This window comes from Pleurodeles waltl, chromosome 8 (genome assembly GCF_031143425.1).
Source record: "Pleurodeles waltl isolate 20211129_DDA chromosome 8, aPleWal1.hap1.20221129, whole genome shotgun sequence".
NCBI lineage: Eukaryota > Metazoa > Chordata > Amphibia > Caudata > Salamandridae > Pleurodeles > Pleurodeles waltl.
The window spans coordinates 824669198-824688825 of record NC_090447.1 but is presented as its reverse complement, the minus strand read 5'-3'; the positions used below and the strand labels follow the sequence as shown (position 1 = coordinate 824688825).

Sequence of the window (19628 nt, the reverse complement as noted above, 5' to 3'; positions counted from 1 at the left end):
GGGGACACAATTAGGCACACAAAACACACCCTCAGCGGCAGAGGGGCGACCGGGTACAGTGTGCAAAGCAGGCATCGGGTTTTGTATTGGATTCAATGGAGGGACCTGGGGGTCACTCTAGCGGTACAGGAAGGGCACAGGGGGGGCTTCTCGGGCCAGCCACTGACTGGGCTAGGCAGAGGGTCGTCTGGGGGTCACTCCTGCACTGAGGTTCGGTTCCTTCTGGTCCTGGGGGCTGCGGGTGCAGTGCTTGGTCCAGGCGTCAGGTCCCTTGTTACAGGCAGTCGCGGTCAGGGGCGTCTCTGGATTTTATCTGCATGTGTCACTGTGAGGGTCCAGGGTGGTCGTCTCGGGCCACTCATGGGGTCGCAGTCGTCTGGGAGTCCTCCCTGTGGTGTTGGTTCTATGGATCTCGAGCCGGGGGCGTCATGTGCAGAGGGTGAAGTCTCACATTTCCAGCGGGAAGAGTGAAGCCCTTTAAAAGTTTCTAGAAGTTGCAATATTGTTGCTGTTGTTGAACAGAGCAGCTGCTCACAGGAGTTTCTTGGTCCTTGGGTTCAGGGCAGTATTCTGAGGCTTCAGAGGTTGCTGGTCCCTGTCAGATGCGTCGCTGTTGCAGGTTTTCGAGTCGGGAGACAGGCCGGTAGGGCTGGGGCCAAAGCAGTTGTCGTCTCCGTCGTTTCGGCAGGGCTTTCAGGTCAGCATTCCTTCTTCTTGGTTCAGGTTGCAGGAATCTGATTTCCTGGGTTCTGGGGTGCCCCTAAGTACTAAATTTAGGGGGGTGTTTAGGTCTAGGGGCAGTAGCCAATGGATGCTGTCCTGGAGGGTGGCTACACCCTCTTTGTGCCTCCTCCCTGAGGGGAGGGGGGCACATCCCTAATGCGATTGGGGGAATCCTCCAAAACTAAGGTAGGTCTCCTCCTTGTTTTTCTCATTATCTCCTCTAGCCTTGCCGCCAAAAGTGGGGGCAGTGGCCAGAGGAGCGGGCATCTCCACTAGCTGGGATGCCCTGTGGTGAAGGGGTGAGCCTTTGAGGCTCACTGCCAGATGCTACAGTTCCTGCAGGGGGAGGTGAGAAGCACCTCCACCCAGTACAGGCTTTGTTCCTGGCCACAGAGTGACAAAGGCACTCTCCCCATGTGGCCAGCAACTTGTCTGGTTGTGGCAGGCTGGCAGAAATTGGTCAGCCCCACACTAGAAGTTGGATTGAGGGGGCATCTCTAAGATGCCCTCTGGGTGTATTTTACAATCAATTCCACATTAGTGTGCATTTATTGTGTGAGAAGTTTGAAACCAAACTTCCTAGTTTCATTGTAGCCATTATGGAACTGTAGAGATTGTGTTTGACAAACTCCTAGACCATATACTCTTATGGCTACCCTGCACTTACAATGTCTAAGGTTTTGCTTAGACACTGTAGGGGTATAGTGCTCATGCACATATGCCCTCACCTGTAGTATAGTGCACCCTGCCTTAGTGCTGTGAGGCCTGCTAGAGGGGTGACTTACCTATGCCACAGGCAGTCTGAGGTTGGCATAGCACTCTGAGGGGAGTGCCATGTCTACTTAGTCATTTTCTCCCCACCACCACACACAAGCTGTGAGGCAGTGTGCATGTGCTGAGTGAGGGGTGCCCAGAGTGGCAATAGACATGCTGCAGCCCTTAGAGACCTTTCCTGGCATCAGGGCCCTTGGTACCAGGAGTGTCATCTACAAGGGATTTTTCTGAGTGCGAGGGCTGTGCCAATTGTGGAACCAAATGTACAGTTTAGGGTAAGAACACTGGTTCTGGGGCATGGTTTGCAGGGTCCCAGCACACTTTCAATCATAACTTGGCATCAGCAAAAGGCAAAAAGTCAGGGGGTAACCATGACAAGGAGGCATTTCCTTACACTTCACAAATCAAGTATGCTAAGTAACAATGTATGTTTGTAATTGTAAATGTATTTATATAGCGCCTACGACTCCTGACAAGGCATTGAAGTGCTTTTTCAGTGAGTAGCACACTGCTCCGGAACCCTACATTAGTAGTTAGTATTTTGTTCATTGTTTTTTCTTGTGCATTGATTGTGTTAGGTTCGGTGCATTGTCTTGATGTCACGTGTGTTTAGTGGAGTTTAGAGTATGGATAGAATGACCGTTGATGTGAAGCTGAACATTAAACAGTGTTAGGACAACTTGAGCTCTATGGGCCTGAATCATAAACGTGAATATACACTTTTGTGCAAGTTCATATTTTTTTGTATTCACAAACTGCAAGTTAATAGATGGTTTACAATTACAGAGACCTCGCAGTCAGGGTGGAGAACTCTGTCCAAAAAACATAGACATTAGGGCCCATATTTATACTTTTTTAGTGCTGCATTTGCGTCATTTTCTGATGCAAAGTGGCGCAAACTTACAAAATACAATTCGATCTTGTAAGTTTGCGCCACTTTTGCGTCAAAAAATTATGCACATGGGGTGCTAAAAAAGTCTAAATATGGGCCTAGTTCTTTAGTTGGCAGAGATATGCACCCTGTCCAAGTAGGGGCCACAATCCTAGTCAGGGTAAGTCATGACACAACCTAAATTAACCTGTGCTCACCCTCCGGTAGCTTGGCAGAGAGCAGGCAGGCTTAACTTAGAAGGCAATGTGTAAAGGATTTGTGCAATAACTCATGGAGTAACAGTGAAAACACCACAATATATACTCCACACCAGTTTAAGAAAATAGATAATTTTTATCTGAATAAAATAAGATCAAAAATCTAATATGCATAAGTAGAGATATCACTTTTAGAAGGTTTAAACGGGTCTCAATCTTTAAGAATCAGTGGTTGTATCCTTTTAGCACACAGTACCTGGGATGACTAAAAAATAATGATGTAGAGGGGTCACAGAGGAGGAGATGCATCAAAAAGCAAAGCGGTTTGTCGATTTTTCCGGCGTGGCAAAGGCAATGCTTCATCCCTTTCCACGTTGCAAGGCAATGCGCAGCCTTAGTTCCTCACTGCGATACCCAGGGGCAATGAATAGAAACCCTAGAATGAATTGATCAGAGGCAACAGGCACTGTATCGATACAGCAGGTGATGCATCAACTTTTGAAGGCTTTACGTCGATTTTCTGATGTACTAGATTTTCTCTTCTTTGGTGAAGTTTTTGATAGCCTTATGTAGTGAAGTTGTCATCCAAGAAGAGATTCAAGTTGACACAAGTAGATTGATTTGATGTAGGTTTATTTCCAGTTAGATGCATAAAAGAAACTTCATCCACCACCAAGTACAGATCCTTCCTTCACCACCACTCTCTGCTTTCCTGACTCTCCCACATTCCAAATTCCAGAGAGTCTAAGAACATTAAGGAGAGCAGGGGGAGCAGTGGGAGAAACCAACTAAGATAAATACATAACTAAAAGAAACACTATACATATAAAGGAAAACCATGCTGAGATAAATACAATAAATAAATATAGAGAACACCACACTATCTTCCTCCTAAATTATAAAAGAAAACATATATTTTTACACCTTCACAACTCTATTCAAATTCCAAATACGCCCATCATCCACTTTTATAGCACCTTTGAACACCTTGGTAACTTTAAAGATTTTACTGTAATGAGAAAAAGTTGCACAATTTCTTTTTGGTAACTTGATTTTAACAGAATCACCGACTGCAACAACAAGAGGTTTGACTGCTTTACGAAGATCATATGTCAATTTCCTTTTTTCCTGTAAAATCTTATCATTGGTTACAGCTAGTTCCTTAATTTTCTTGTGGTCCAACTCTTTACCAACATATTCATTCACCCATGAAGGATTTATGCTTGTATTAGGCACTCTTTTCTTGAACAATACAAATGGAGATTGGCCAGTACTGGAATGCGGCGTATATCTATAACTCTCAACTTTAGATTTAACAGCTTCTATCCAACTACGCCCTGTTAATCTTGCCACTTGAATAGTTTCCTTCAGCGTCCTGTTAAAGCGCTCAACCATACCATTAGTTTCAGGATGATATAGGGCACTTTTCTTATGTAATATACCTCTAGATGCTAAAAACTCGTACATGTGCTTAGAGGTGAATTGAACACCATTATCCGTAATAATGCATTTGGGATATCCTTCTCTAGAAAATACTCCTGAAAGAAAATTAGTAATTGACTGAGAAGTTATGTCTGAGGTAATCAAAATTTCCGGCCAACGAGACAACATGTCCATTATAACAACAATGTACTTGGAAACTGAACCGCACACAACAGGACCCATAATATCCATTGCAACATCCTCCCACACTTCATTAGGAATTTTCCTGATTTCTAATGGACGTGACCTACATTTGAGAGTTTTATCAGCATATTTGCATTCCACACAATCGCGAACAACTCTTTCCATCGCTAAATCCATTCTCGGCCACCAATAAAATTCTCTCAATCTTTCTTTTGTCTTGCAAATACCATGATGACCCAAATGAGCTAGATGTAACAACCTTTCTCGTAAACCAGATGGAGGTACTAATCTTCCACTCCTAAAAACCAAACCATTCTCAACTGAAAGTTCATTCCAAATTTTTTTATACACATTCTCTTCATCACAGTCAGCAGGAACACGATTAGATTCAATCAAATCCTTTACCCGTTTTAAACTGGTATCATTACTAAACTCCGTTAACCACTCATCTTCCGTGATACAACCATCAGTCAAGATACATACTTTCACATTCTCATCCACCCACCATGTGCTACAATCTGTATCTTGGTCCCAACCAAAAGATCTTAGCCTTGATAAACAGTCGGCTGTGCGATTCTTGCATCCCGGGACATATTTGACAGAAAACTGAAAGTCTTGTAGACCAACAATCCACTTGCAAATACGTGAAGAGATACAGTCTAGCCCCTTCTTATCAAAAATTTCTTGTAGAGGTTTATGATCAGATTGCACAACAAATCTAGATCCCCACAAAAACTGTTTAAATTTCTTTATAGCCCAGTATATAGCTAGTGCTTCTTTTTCAATGGTGGAATACCTTGACTCCGCACCCCTTAATGACCTGGAAGCAAATGCAATCGTAACATCCTTACCATCATACTTTTGCTTGAGAACACTTCCTAAACCCTTATCCGAAGCGTCAGTTATAATCCAACAGGGAAACCCTGGGCGAAAACTGTTGAGAGATTGAGCAGAGGATAGCGCATTCTTTAAATCCTCAAATTCTTTCTTGCAGGTATCAGACCATACAAAATCAACACCTTTCTTAAGCAATTCTCTAATGCAGCAAGACCTACTGGCAAAATTGGAAATAAATTCGGAATAAAATTCCGCCATGCCTAAAAAGACTTGCACATCTTCTCTTTTAACAGGATCCGCAAAATTAACAACAGTCTTAACTAAATCCTCTTTAGGTTTAACACCTTGAGAAGAAATCACATGCCCCAAATACGTGATATCTGAACATGCAAACTTAAATTTTTCTCCTTTGAGTGTGATTCCCTTACTACGAAAAATTTTCAGGACTTCCCTAACTTTGGAAAGATGTTGCTCAAGAGTATTAGAAAAAACAAGAACATCATCTTGAAAAAATCTAACACCATCAATTTTCCCAAGAATATGATACATTAGTCTTTGGAATACAGAAGCAGCAGAGCACAACCCAAATGGCATCCTATTAAACTTGAACACACCAAAGGGAGTGATGAATGATGTCAGCAATTTTGATTCTTCACACAATTGAACTTGGTGATAGGCTGAACTCAAATCTAATGTTGTAAAATATTTAGCCTCTCCTAAAAGACAGACCATTTCATTGATGTTAGGTAATGGAAATCTGTCCTCAATCACAGCTTTATTGAGCTGTCTAAGGTCCACACAAAGTCTAATATCCCCCGATTTCTTCACCGCAACAACAATGGGGGCAACCCATTGTGCAGCCTCAACTTCTTCAATGATGCCTTCAGATTGTAACCTTTGCAATTCAGACTTAACCTTATCTTGCAGGGTGAAAGGAATTTTCCTTACTTTGCACGCTACAGGCCTGACACCTTCCTTAAGACAAATGCGATGTTTGTATCCTGTAATGCACCCCACTTTAGATGTAAATACATCAGAGAATTCACCAATGATGTCGTCTTTGATACTGCAAACATTTTGAACTAACACCTGAGGAATAGAATTGGGATTTAATATAATCCCAAGCATTTTCTGATGTGGCCAACTCAGAATTGTGTCACCAATAATTGGAACATATATTTTCCCTGTAATTGTGTTTCCTTTAAAGGTTATGGTGGCTTCAAAGTAACCCTTGAGCTCAATAGGTTTTCCGCCATAACTGTAAGGGATGATATCAGGATCCAGTAGAGAAACCTTTCCCATAAAATGCTTATTGAAATCCGAAACTGATACTAAGGAAAGTTTCGCGCCTGAATCCATCATCATAGAAATAGATGTTCCATTGACATCCACAAAATCCGAAGGGTACTGACAAATATCATTTGCTACACAATTAACATCATAAATAATCTGAAGAACAAAATCTCGATCGTCATTGCAATCAATTTCCTGCACTTTAACTTTAGACTTATAAGATGATTTGCAATACTTAGCAAAATGTCCCTTCTTGGAACATTTGTTACAAGTAACTTGAATAGCAGGACAGTCTTTACTATTAGCTAAGTGAGCTGTAGAACCACACCTAAAACACATAAGTTTTGCTCTAATGTTTGCTTGAAACTTGTTATTAATTTTTGTATCTAGAGCTTGAACTTCCATAGAAACGCCTTTGGATTTCCTCAAATTTTCAATACAGGACATTGAGTGTTCAACTTGCTTAGCAATGAATAACACTTCATCTAGTGATGGATCATTTTTGACCCATAATGCTTCCCTTATTTTGTCACATTTACACTCAAGCATAAATTGATCTCTAATACGCTCTTCTAAATTTTCTCCGAAGTTACATGATGAGGCTAGTTTGCGTAGAGCTGTGACGAAAACTTCAATTGATTCCTCATCCATCTGCTTACGTTTCCCAAAATAGTAACGTTGTAAAATAATTGAAACTTTAGGAAGAAAGTGATTGTCCAGTCTAAGAATAGTAGAATCAAATTCATTCAGAGAGTTGTCACCTTCCGCACCATCAGATGTTGTTATTGCAGGTAAAGTTTCCAATATTTCCTGACCCTCTGCACCAAGACAATGTTGTAAAACAGAAGTCTTTCTTTCAGAGGAAAGGTTGCTGCCACAGACGCGCATGTAAGTTAGAAAAACCTTTTTCCATTTTTGCCACGGTATAGGAGGTTCTCCAGGAAGAACAAGAAAAAATGGTGGAGGTGTAATGTTCTGCATTACAAAATAATAATATAACACAAAAAAAAAAAAAATGAAGTGCCACCTAAATTACATAAAATATCCTCGAAACATTAAATCGTAACAATGACCAAAGTAGACCAGACCAACATTGTTTCCAAGAAAATAAACATTGTAAAATAGAAATTTTAACAGACAGGTTAAAACTATACTCTTTGTATAATAGATCGCATTAAGAAGAAAAAAAAAATATACAAATGTGCGTGTCAACAATACATTTTCATATTCTCCTTTTTGAGCGTAATTCCCTTGAGTGAGGCCCGGTAAACAGACAGCATGTGTTCCTTTGAGCGCGGCAGGAAACGAAAACGAAAAGCAGCAGAGCGCGCGTTTCCAATTCTCTTGAGTGCGGCCGGGTAGACACACAGCGTGCGTTCCTTTGAGCGCGGCTGGGAGCGAAAAGCACGCGTTCACGTTGCTGTGGCAACACTGTCAAAGCAGCAGAGCGCGCGTCTCCAGACAGTTGGCAAACGCACTTGTTTATAAATAAACACGATCACGAACAAAAAACTATGTGGCTCAAAACTGGTTGGAAAAAATATATGAGCCACAGAAAATGAAAGAAAAAAAAAATGACAGTACCTTTTTTTTTTCTTTAACGCTCGAAACCGAATAAATAAAGGTGTTGAAGTTTCCAAGGTAACAGTTTCAGTTTTCAGAAGTCACTATCCCACCTTCGTCGCCAAAAATGTAGTGAAGTTGTCATCCAAGAAGAGATTTAAGTTGACACAAGTAGATTGATTTGATGTAGGTTTATTTCCAGTTAGATGCATAAAAGAAACTTCATCCACCACCAAGTACAGATCCTTCCTTCACCACCACTCTCTGCTTTCCTGACTCTCCCACATTCCAAATTCCAGAGAGTCTAAGAACATTAAGGAGAGCAGGGGGAGCAGTGGGAGAAACCAACTAAGATAAATACATAACTAAAAGAAACACTATACATATAAAGGAAAACCATGCTGAGATAAATACAATAAATAAATATAGAGAACACCACATCTTAAGACCTCAGAACACGAGGCAAGCTCAATCCAAGTTCTTGGAGAGCACTTGAGGAATAAGGCAGAGTCCTTCTGGCAGAGTCAGGGGTCACCAGGCAGCAGCACAACTGTCAGGCCAGATGTCCTTCCAAGATAGCAGTACTGATGAGCCCTTTGGGCAGTCAATCAGTTCCTCTGACAATGTCCACTTAGAGGTCCAGAAGTGACTGATTTGGTGGGGTCAGCCACCCATTTTGTATACCCAAAAATGCTTTTGAAGTGGAAGAAACTTCAAAGAGTGGTTTCAAAGTGCACAATTTCTCCTTTCAACCCAGCCCTGTCTGCCAGGAGCCCTGTGGTGGGCTATCAGTCCTTTGTGTAAGGACAGACCACTGGCCTTTGAAGTGTAAGAGAGAGCCCCTCCACCCTTCCTGCCCAGGGAAACCCATGTGTATGCAGATGAATGCAGATGCAGCTGGTTGTGCTGTGTTTATGGTTGTCTGGGTGGAATGCACAAGAGGAGCTGTCAACCAGCTCAGACCAGACATGGATTGGAGACGGGTTGTATGGCACAGAAGGCAGTAAGTGCAGAGAAATGTCTAGTTTCTAAAGGTGGCATTTCTGAAATGGTAATGTAGAATCCAACTTCGTCAATAAGTAGGATTTCTCACTACCATTCCAACCATACCAAATATGATCAGTCTATTCCTCTCAGATCAGAAATTACACTTAAAACCATATAATGGAATATCTAATGCTAGAGGAGCAGGCTTCCCAGTAGTGAAAAACGACTTTGGGAGTTTTTCACTACCAGGATATGTACAGCGTATAAGTACATGTCCTGCCTTTTACATACATAGCACCCTGCCCTATGGGTTACCTAGGGCTTCCTTAGGGGTGACATATGTGTAAGAAAAGAAGAATTTAAGGTTTGGCAAGTACTTTTAAATGCCAAGTGGAAGTGGCAGTGAAACTGCACACATAGGCATGGCATGGCAGACCTGAGACATGGTTATGGGGCTACTTATGTGGGTGGTACAATCAGTGCTTCAAGCCCACTAGTAGCATTACATTTACAGGCCCTGAGCATATCTAGTGTACTTTACTAGGGACCTATCGGTAATTTAAATAAGCCAGTTGGGTATGAGCCAATGTTAACATGTTTAGGCGAGAGAACACAAGCACTTTAGCAATGGTCAGCAGTGGTAAAGTGTGCAGAGTCCTAACACCAGCAAAAAGGAGATCAGAAATAAGAGGGAGGCAGGCTAAAAGTTGGGGGAAGACCACCCTAAGGCTGTCAGGTCTAACAACTGCCCTATGTTTTTATGTTCAGAGTTGTACTCCCCAACTACAGCATCTCCGCAGACATAAACTTGCTATTAATTTGTAGTTTGTGAATACAAAAAACCCATAAGCTTATCCAGAAGCACAATTTGACCTTTGCTAATCAGGCTCCTTTAGTGATCTGGAAGCATCAGAGAAAGTGAATAAAACAATGGACAAGGTAAGTGTTTTTTTATTTTTTTAATATTTAAACGTTTCCTAGAGCTTTGCAAATATTCATAAAATATCCAGCTCATTGTCATAAAACTATTTCCTCAAACAATTGGTTCTACTTATTTAAAACCATATCAATACTGTATCTGCTGAAAAAGCCCTCAGCAAAATTTGAAAAATAAAATGATACTCGTGATTTGTTACATTTTTCTTTTGGCATGCAAACAGCAGAATTACAATTGTACATTGTATTACCTCCTTCACAATTATTGATTTGGTGTCTGCCCTTAGTACTGCAGTGAAACAGAAACTCTTTAGGTGGGAGACGGTGTGTGTTCTTTATGGTAGGAGGTGGCATTTTGCTTGTAGTTCTACACCCTGCAGTTGTTGAGGACAATGCACAACAAAGCAGTTATATATACACATTGCATTGGCTCTTCATTGATCAATAATTAGTAACCTGATGAATGTCTATAACATTCACCTTCCAGTGTAATTTTTTTTAGCTATCTGTGCACATATGTGTTTTATTGTCAGATTAGAGGTAAAATCCTTAGCGCCAAAATTTGGCCTGTCTCAGCATAGGGTACTACATTTTGTACTGTGAAAAGACCTATGGAATAACACACATCTCTCATCCATTTATCAGAGGCCGTACATGAGTTACAATCTCATTTAATATCATTAGTATTTTTTAATACCTAATAATTAATTGTTCGGCCAAATGTTTATGAACAAATGTTAGGGAAGATAAAAATTGTTTTCCATTTCACAAGATCAAAAACCATGGAAGTCATTCCATTGATTTTCCATGTTCAACTGTCAAATTGTCAGGGCTCGCTTCATGCCACAGATAGAATATTTGTAATAAGAATCAACTGTAGTAATCCAATTGACTGAGAGTAGACTAGATAATCTCAAGATAAAAACTCAAAAAACAAAAAGGATACCCACGTTTTTTAATTCCTTGACTATCCTTTTAATGGAACTTCATTTCCAGAAGTTGCCCATATTGTTCAGTAGGTGTAGCGAGGTAGCAGACCTAGTAACGTTCCGGATTCTCAGAATTCCGAGCTTCCATGGGTCATATTCAGTGAATGTGTCCAGCTGCTTTCTCACTCCTGTTGGAATTCTGATTGCACCCATTCTATTAACATGTAGGGGCATATTTATACTCCGTTTGCGCCGAATTTGCATCGTTTTTTTCGACGCAAATTCGACGCAAAGCTAACTCCATATTTATACTTTGGCGTTAGACGCGTCTAGCGCCAAAGTTCATGGAGTTAGCGTCATTTTTTTGCGTGAACACCTTCCTTGCGTTAATGATATGCAAGGTAGGCGTTCCCGTCTTAAAAAATGACTGCGATGCATATGCGTCGTATTTATACTCCCGGGCAAAAATGACACCCGGGAGTGGGCGGGACTAAAAAACACGCATTTGCGCCGGATTTTAGCGCCTGGGTCAGGGCAGGCGTTAAGGGACCTGTGGGCTCAGAATGAGCCCAGAGGTGCCCTCCCAAGCCCCCAGGGACATCCCCTGCCACCCTTGCCCACCCCAGGAGGACACCCAAGGATGGAGGGACCCATCCCAGGGAAGAAAAGGTAAGTTATGGTAAGTATTTTTTTTTACTTTTTTTGTGGCATAGGGGGGCCTGATTTGTGCCCCCCTACATGCCACTATGCCCAATGACCATGCCCAGGGGACAGATGTCCCCTGGGCATGGCCATTGGGCAAGGGGGCATGACTCCTGTCTTTGCTAAGACAGGAGTCATGTTAATGGCGTCTGGGCGCCAAAATAAAATGGCACAAATCGGGTTAAGACGATTTTTTTGCCTCAGCCTGACTTGCCCCATTTTTGGACGCCCAAACGCCATTTTTCCCTACGCCGGCGCTGCCTGGTGTACGTGGTTTTTTTTCACGCACACCAGGCAGCGCCGGTCGGCTAACGCCGGCTAACGCCATTCAATAAATACGGCGCCCGCATGGTGCTTCAGAATGGCGTTAGCCGGCGCTAATTTTTTTGGCGCAAAACTGCGTTAGCGCAGTTTTGCGTCAAAAAGTATAAATATGGCCTGTAATCTCCTAAATTAGACTTCTGAGGGGGTGATTCTGACCCCGGCGGGCGGCGGTTGCCGCCCGCCTGACGGGAACCGCCATTTGGCCGCTCCGCGGTCAAAAGACCGCTGGGGCCATTCCAACTTTCCCACTGCGCCGGCGGGAAGGGGGCCTGCAACACTGGAGCCGGCGGTGTTGCAGGTGTGCGACGGGTGCAGATGCACCCGTCGCGCTTTTCACTGTCTGCTAGGCAGACAGTGAAAAGCAGGCTGGGGCCCTGTTAGGGGGCCCCTGCACTGCCCATGCCAGTGGCATGGGCAGTGCAGGGGCCCCCAGGGGCCCCAGGACACCCGTTCCCGCCAGCCTCTTCCTGGCGGTGAAAACCGCCTGAAACAGGCTGGCGGGAAGGGGGTCAGAATCCCCTGGGCAGCGCTGCTTGCAGCGCTGCCCTGGCGGATTTGCCCAGCCGGGGGAAATCCGGCGGGAAACCGCCGGACCCGGTTTTCTGACCGTGGCTTTACCGCCGCGGTCAGAATGGGCTGGGAAGCACCGCCAGCCTGTTGGCGGTGCTTCCGTCATTCGCGGCCCTGGCGGTCTTTGACCGCCAGGGTCGGAATGACCCCCTGAGTGTTTTAGGAGAAGATTACAAGGGTGTTTGAATAAGGAATTCATTAAAAATACTGTGAATCAAAAATATTGTGTCAAGAATATTGGAATGTACAAAATATCATGGTGCTTTAAGTGTCTTTAATATCATTGTAAAACATATTATTTTCTAAAATAGTGTAAATAATCTTGTTTTAAGGTTATTGTATCAGGTTTCTGTGGTATATAAGACGTGTTGTAGGTTAATGTTTGTATTTTTTATAACATTCATTATGTAATAGGAGTGAGAAGTTGGGTTTATAGGGGAAAACAGTGGTAGGATTTTTTACAAAACGTTTGCTATAATTTTTTTGTAAACTTTGCTGTACTAATAGTAGTACATAAATGTTATTGTGTTAATCATGTGGGTTACAATAAAAAAAATAGGCATTTCACAATCCTCATAATAAACATGTACAAACAGAATTATAAAAAGAAAACCTTTAATTGTCATATAATAATTATAGAATCTTAACATTTTATAAGTGAAGTCTAAAAATGTCATTAATTTAATAATAAAATCATGATTTTTAATAGTAATACAGTACCTAACCAGTTTTGAAATTGATCTTATGCTGACGCCATTAAAAAGATCCTGCTAATAAAATCTTCGTTGAGGCAACAGTTTTGGAAAAATGCATAATAAAATGACTCAGGGTTTTCTCTTTGTAGTTACAGAGTCAATATTTACTTTTGCCTTGTAGAAGTGGGTCCAAGACCCCTCAAATTCATAGACAGGTATATATAACAATTAGAATCTTAAGTATTTACATTTGGTTGCATCTTGCAGAGTTGAGTTGATACATTCCTGATGCAACAATAGATAAGATTCATATACTAAATAGGCCTTTCCCCCTTTGACCACTAGATAGGGTCCTTCCTAAAATACTCTTCCATGCTGCTCAACTTAATTTGGCCAGAGTCTCAAAGTCTGATACATAATGTGCTTTAATTACCTTTTTTAATGATGAGGTCTCTGATTCAGAGACCTCATTCCAAGGTAAAGAGATTTGGGGGCACCTTTTATGGACATGGTGCTGGCAGATTAGGTTTATCCCACCTAGCTCTCATTAGGGTAGGCATTAGGTTCTCTTTTGTCAGGGATTTTATAGCTCATGTTTTTTTAAATAATGGGGGTATTTATATTCACAACTCTCATCTTCTGCTTCTTTTATTGTTCATTATTATGATCATTGCAGCTTGTGCATTTTATCATAGATTGTAGTCTTTTCAATAAATATATTTAAAACTCTGCTGCATCTCCTTTATTGCCTGTGTGTGACTGAGACTTGTTGCTAACCAGAGAAAAGGATAACTTCTGTTCCATCATGATTTCCCTGAGAGTTCTTATCTAGAGTCCATGCGTAAGGTTGCCAGAAATCACCTTTTACTGTTTGGGTTTTTGGTGAGGTACTGCTTGTAAGCCGGGAGGGTTGGGCCGACAGTTATGACTTGTTGTAGGAGTGGCTCAGTTGCCTACAAACAAAAGTGCTGTCACCCCCAATTCAGCAGTCTCGCCTAGGAGTGAAAGTCCAACTATGACAGCACAATTACTGATTATGATATATATTTTATCACAGTATTGCTTACTTAGTTTGTTGAGGTAATAAGAAGGGGTCTATCCAATGTAATAGAGTGGTTCCTAGACACATTAATGATTAAGGGCCTACACGTCTCTGACTGATATGTCAATGACGTTGAATAAAGTGAGGGAATGGTTTGACATGTCATCATTGATAGAGGTAAGCATACCAATGTAGCCAGGTTTGGAAATCATCCAATGCCTGATTTCGAATTTAGAAAATAGGGCACTATGTAGCGAACACAACAGACAACCCTGGCCCCCAAAGTCTAGGTCTGTCTGCCTTATTTACAGACCTGTTGACCTTGAAGTTTTCTCTGACTGAGTATGGGCAATTTTAGGAAGGGTGTTACATCACCTACTCTATTTTAGGTGGACAGTGCAATATCTTTTTTCTGTCTGTCAGTCACCAGGACAAACTTGGCATTGAAGGATAGGAAAATAACAATAATACTCCTCATACCCTGGAAGAAAACTTCCAGAGAGTGGGGGTCATTTTTTGTTTCAGAAACTTACTCCTGCTTCTGGAGTTTGTTTCTGAAACACAACATTTATTGAAATGTTTGCTGAACTGCTGTCAAAACTGATGGCGGCCGCTTACGAGTCTTTTTGTTTATTGAAAGGAACCACTGTGACAGCAGAAATTACCACTGGACAGGTAGGTATCCCTAAATTTGGCAGATGGAAGTAGTCCATCAGGGTGGCAGAGCTAATGTCTTCCACCACCATGACGGATGGAGTACTGTGCATTAATCCTTAAATCAGACCCTAAGTCTAGGGTGGCACGTTTGGCTTGATAGAAGCCTTATAATGTTTATCATTATCTTGTCAGAATAGTTCAGTCCCTGGCCAAATGACCATGTTTATACCTCATCATAATTTCAAAAATGGTGTCTTCTAACTTTGAGCTATTGAATCATAGTTAAATCATGTCATGTTGATTACATGTGTAATCAGATCCTAATTCTATTTAGTGGCTGGTGTCTTGTCCTGTTCATTTGCTTGTTGTCATCTATGTGCTTTTGCTTTTGAGAAAAGGCTGCAAATACATTTTGATCTACTTCACCCCAGATATAAAATAAACCTACCTGCAAGGAACTGGATATGATGTTCAAGGAACTGGATATGATGTTCATCTGGAGATATGAAGTGTTTCTTTGCAGTTTGTACAACTTTAGGCAAATCATAGATGATTGCTGTAGAATTTGGATGTTCCAAAAGATATTGCTTAGCTAGTGCTCCGGTGCTGCCTTATAGAGGAAAACAAAATCCAAAAGAAAAGTTAGCATTTGCCTTGCATAAGTCTTTAAAGAATGTCCTATTGTCTGTTAGTAAGAAACCTAAATGAAGTGATTTTTGATGTGTGGGATGATACGCAATGACCAGGGAAGCTGTCATCCGTGAGGCGGGATTGAAATTGAAACAACAGTTTTGCATTGATGTGTAAGGATATATTAGGAGTGTTTCAACCATTAACTGTTCCAAATACATGAATATTATTTGTGGATACTTCGTTTCCTCCTTTATACAAGCTGGTAATCCCTGATATGTGGTTCTCTGTTTATTTAGTAATAGTGTATAAATTAGTCACATATTGGAGTTTTAGCACTCCCTGTGAATTGTCTGGGTAAGAGGTGAAGGCATGCTTTAAAAGTGATGTTCCTCAACCAGGGGGCATTATGGTCAGTAGCTGTGCTGAAAAGGATCATTCAGTTTTCATTATTCTCATTGCCATTGCAAATGTTCTCCTTTGTGTGAGTTATCTTTAGGTGGTTAGGAATATCTATATCCTAAAATAAAATACTCTTGGACTCCTTGTAGCTTACCTTATGTTTCTTCTAGTTCTAGTAATTAGATTTTTTAAGTTTGGAATTTAGAGAAATTGTTCTGTTACTTCCAACTGAACATTAGGGATATGGGCCTGAGTCACAAACTGCATTTTGGAGTATCTACAGTATTGCTCCAATGGTACAATTGACTTACTTTAAAGTACATTTCACTTTGGCTGCACAACTGAGCCTCTTCTACCTATCCTATTATTTCTATATGGACATCTCCACCACATAGGTCGAGATCTCTACCCACATAGTCATACCTGCTTGTAGTAAGGGAGGGACCATGGAGAGTGGCTGGAAAATGGGGAAAAATTGCTACAAACTATGTGTACTTTATGGAAATTAAATCACTAATACAAAAACACAATCATCAAAGACAAAGACAATTTCAATTAAAAAATACAAATCTAACTCCACTACAGTTCTAGTAGAGACAAAACAAACTCAAATGCACTCTAGTCATACCTGTCTGTAAAGCAAGCACCTTACAGGGACAACCAATGGTACTGCAACACAGAATACAATGAGGCACCAACTTACATTAATATATTAACAGAAAAATAGGAAAAGTCAAGGATTTTTATGACTTTATTATTTTTTTAATTCATGATGTAATTTAGAAAATTTTACCAATTTAGTTAAAATAAAAATTCCTTTAAAAGGTATTACATTGAGGCTCCCAATACACAGAGTACACTTGCTAATGCTAATGTTGAGTCAGAACTCCACCATCCAGTTGCAGGTGATATTCATTATAACACAAACCATTCACATGCAGGCTGGCCACATAAGAAATAAACTCGAGCACTCAGCTACTTTTGTGTTTACTTTGTCAGTGAATGTTTTTGCAGTTTTTTCCATTCTTTGGAATGACTATTATTTGAAGATGAGAACTAGGATTTACAGGCAAAGGAGCAACATCTTAGCCATTTCAGGGAAGCAATCATTGCCAGGCATTTCTCCTACCCAGAAGTGAAACATGACATAGTTGCAGACTGGGCGCAGGAAATGTCCTGCCTATCCTTGCCCCTGTCAAACCATAACTGCAGTCCATTTCATGTTTTATGAGCCTTCTAGAGGGTTAAGTCTGACAATGTAGACACCTCACAGGCAAGCTGATCCGAATGCTTGCGTCAAGTACTGAGATGCATCACTAGCAGATAGTATCAGTGTACCACCATTCCACAGTCATAGGAGCTAAGGTAAAGGGTGGCAGGGGAATTCTATGTTTTTATGTTCCTCCTTTGTTTTCTAGATACATTTGGTGTACCCATATGGCACTTACTGGGATACAGCTGGCACTCCTTCAATGTACAAGCTACCTGTAATGCCAGGGGTAAATTCACTGATGTGTGTACTACCTTTCCTGGAAGCACACACAATACTAATCTATTTCTTCAGTCACCTCTTTCACATCAGTGTCTTTCTGATAATGTAAGTAACGTGGCTTGTAGCTATATTATGTGATCTCACACTGGGGTTGCATTTGCATCTCTGGGATGGCATCTCAAACACTCACTTATTACCCATTCCTATAAACCCTAAATACATTAGTGAAACGGTCACTGTATGCATGTGCAGATGATGTAGTACATTTACTATAGAACTACATCTTAAAATATATCACATCCTTGTAGGTGGTTCTGGATATGCACTTTCTCCCCATTCCTTCATACCCTTCTGACATCTAACCATACAGCATCAACAGACGTATAACATGGCACAGACTCATAAACAAGCTACCACTGAACACACTTTTGACATCCTTATGTCATGCTTCAGATGTCTTGACAATTTGGAAAGGGTGCTGCCGTACTTTCCGGATGTTGTGTGCATGACAGGAGTAGCGTTTTGCATGTTGCACAACCTTGCATTTGACAGACCTTACATATAGACATTACCCCTGAACTACAGACCCATCCAGATTCACAGGGCTGGGCACAGCACAGAGGTCAAGGTATGTACCTTAGTTTTTAGTTTGCTTGCTGCATGATTGTGGTTGGACAATGTACTCTCAATGATGGAGCATTGTTACATCACAATATCAAACATGCTATGCTTTATTTATTAATACATTTCACTTCACTTTTACATATTTATTTATATATTTACACAAAACTGAAATCATATATATACTTTACACAAAACAGTTAATCGTGGTTTCACATCATAATATTCAACTCCCTTTAACAATAAACCTCCTCTCCCTAGGTTTTTGGAGCGCTCTACATGCAAGGTAGAGACGTGTTTAGAGCAGGGACATCTGCATATGGCACATACCTCCATACCCAGCAAAAAGACCTCTGCCTACAGCTGCGAACAGGAAGTTAAATTACACACTGCAAAAGGAAGTCTCATACTGCAGTGCAGGCGGTGTCCTCGTGTGCAACTATAAGGAGCCTATCAAACGTGAGAGGCTTTTCGGCATGTATCAAGGTACATGGTGTGCTTTCTAATCTTTGCATATCCAAATGCAATTTAATAGTCTAAATTATAAATAAAGACACTCTCCCAAGTCAGAGAAGGTATCAGAGCACAGCTTCTGCTTTGGGGGTAAAAGTTCTTTACCAATCTCCAGGTCACTTTGCACTACCACAACATTAAAATCCTCCTCAGACACAGATATGATGTGCTGTCTGTGGCACGATCCAATGCCCCTTGATAAATATGATACAAAGTATTTCATCTAAAAATTCAAATTATGAATTTGTCCATATATTATTGGACTGCTTAGAGTGGACTATGTTTTTGATATTGTTTCTATAAGTAAGCTCTTTTGTAAAAAGACTTGGACCTTGATATTCCTGATTGTGAACTGTGTAGGGATGGTATCACTCTTCATACATGTTAACATTATAAAAACCTGATGCAGTCACAGACATATGTAAAATAGCATGACTTTATGTTAGGTTTCATAACGTTTTGTTTTTAAGGCTGTTCTTAGAGTTTATCAAATGTAGATTTGCAAATGGTGATTGAGAAATATATTTAAATGTGTGTTTGAGTGAGTGAGATGGTAAGAGAGTAGTGAAATGAATCAGTGAATGGTTTTAATGACCTGTGTCGAAGGAGTTGTTCATATTTCTAGCTATGCAATATGTGTTGTGAATTTGATTGCAATGGTGCATCTGGGGCTGTGTGTGCTGTTGTTTGTGGTTTCTGAAATAGTCCTTGAGGTGGCCCTTGAGGTGGTACTTAAGGTGGTGGTTGTAAAGGTTGAGAGGAGAGGTGGCACATCTGTGGGTATTACAGTGAGATTCACTCAGTAAAAATCCTGTGTGTGCCTTGATTCTGCAGATTCACACTGACACTTATATGTTAATGCCCTGTCATCTTCATTCTTAAGACATGTGGCCTTACATTCACTTAATCACTGTGCATCTTTGCCATGTCTTGGTAACAATTCACAATATTATCGCGTAGTTTTACTTGTCAACCATCAGAGATAGTCCATTATGATGGTTCATAAATTCTCACAGTCTCCCCATGCCACAAATATCCCATCTTAAAATGGTCTCCTAGGGAAAAGCGGAATTTGGCTAGGGAAAACCCGCTGGTGGTCATCTGACATAGCTGTTTTTTCACCATGGAGAGGGCTGCTATCAAGTTGATGAAAGGGAAGAACTCCCCATTATTAGTGGATTCCCCACCCTCAAATGAATGGGAGAAGACTTCTCCTACATGGG

At 41.1% G+C, this 19628-nt stretch overlaps 1 protein-coding gene across 4 annotated transcripts in view; it reads right to left on the bottom strand.

Annotated features, from left to right (window-relative positions):
* LOC138250333 (acetylserotonin O-methyltransferase-like) overlaps nucleotides 1-19628 on the bottom strand; it is a 480756-nt gene that overhangs the window by 108453 nt on the left and 352675 nt on the right. For 3 of the 4 annotated variants that reach the window (XM_069205105.1, XM_069205104.1, XM_069205107.1), the window contains 2 exons: nucleotides 15196-15357; nucleotides 10080-10202 (listed from right to left, as the gene is read on the bottom strand). In XM_069205105.1, the coding sequence (XP_069061206.1) occupies nucleotides 10080-10202; nucleotides 15196-15357 (285 nt within the window). The remainder of the gene's footprint in view (nucleotides 1-10079; nucleotides 10203-15195; nucleotides 15358-19628) is intronic. The other variant, XM_069205106.1, reaches the window with a different exon arrangement.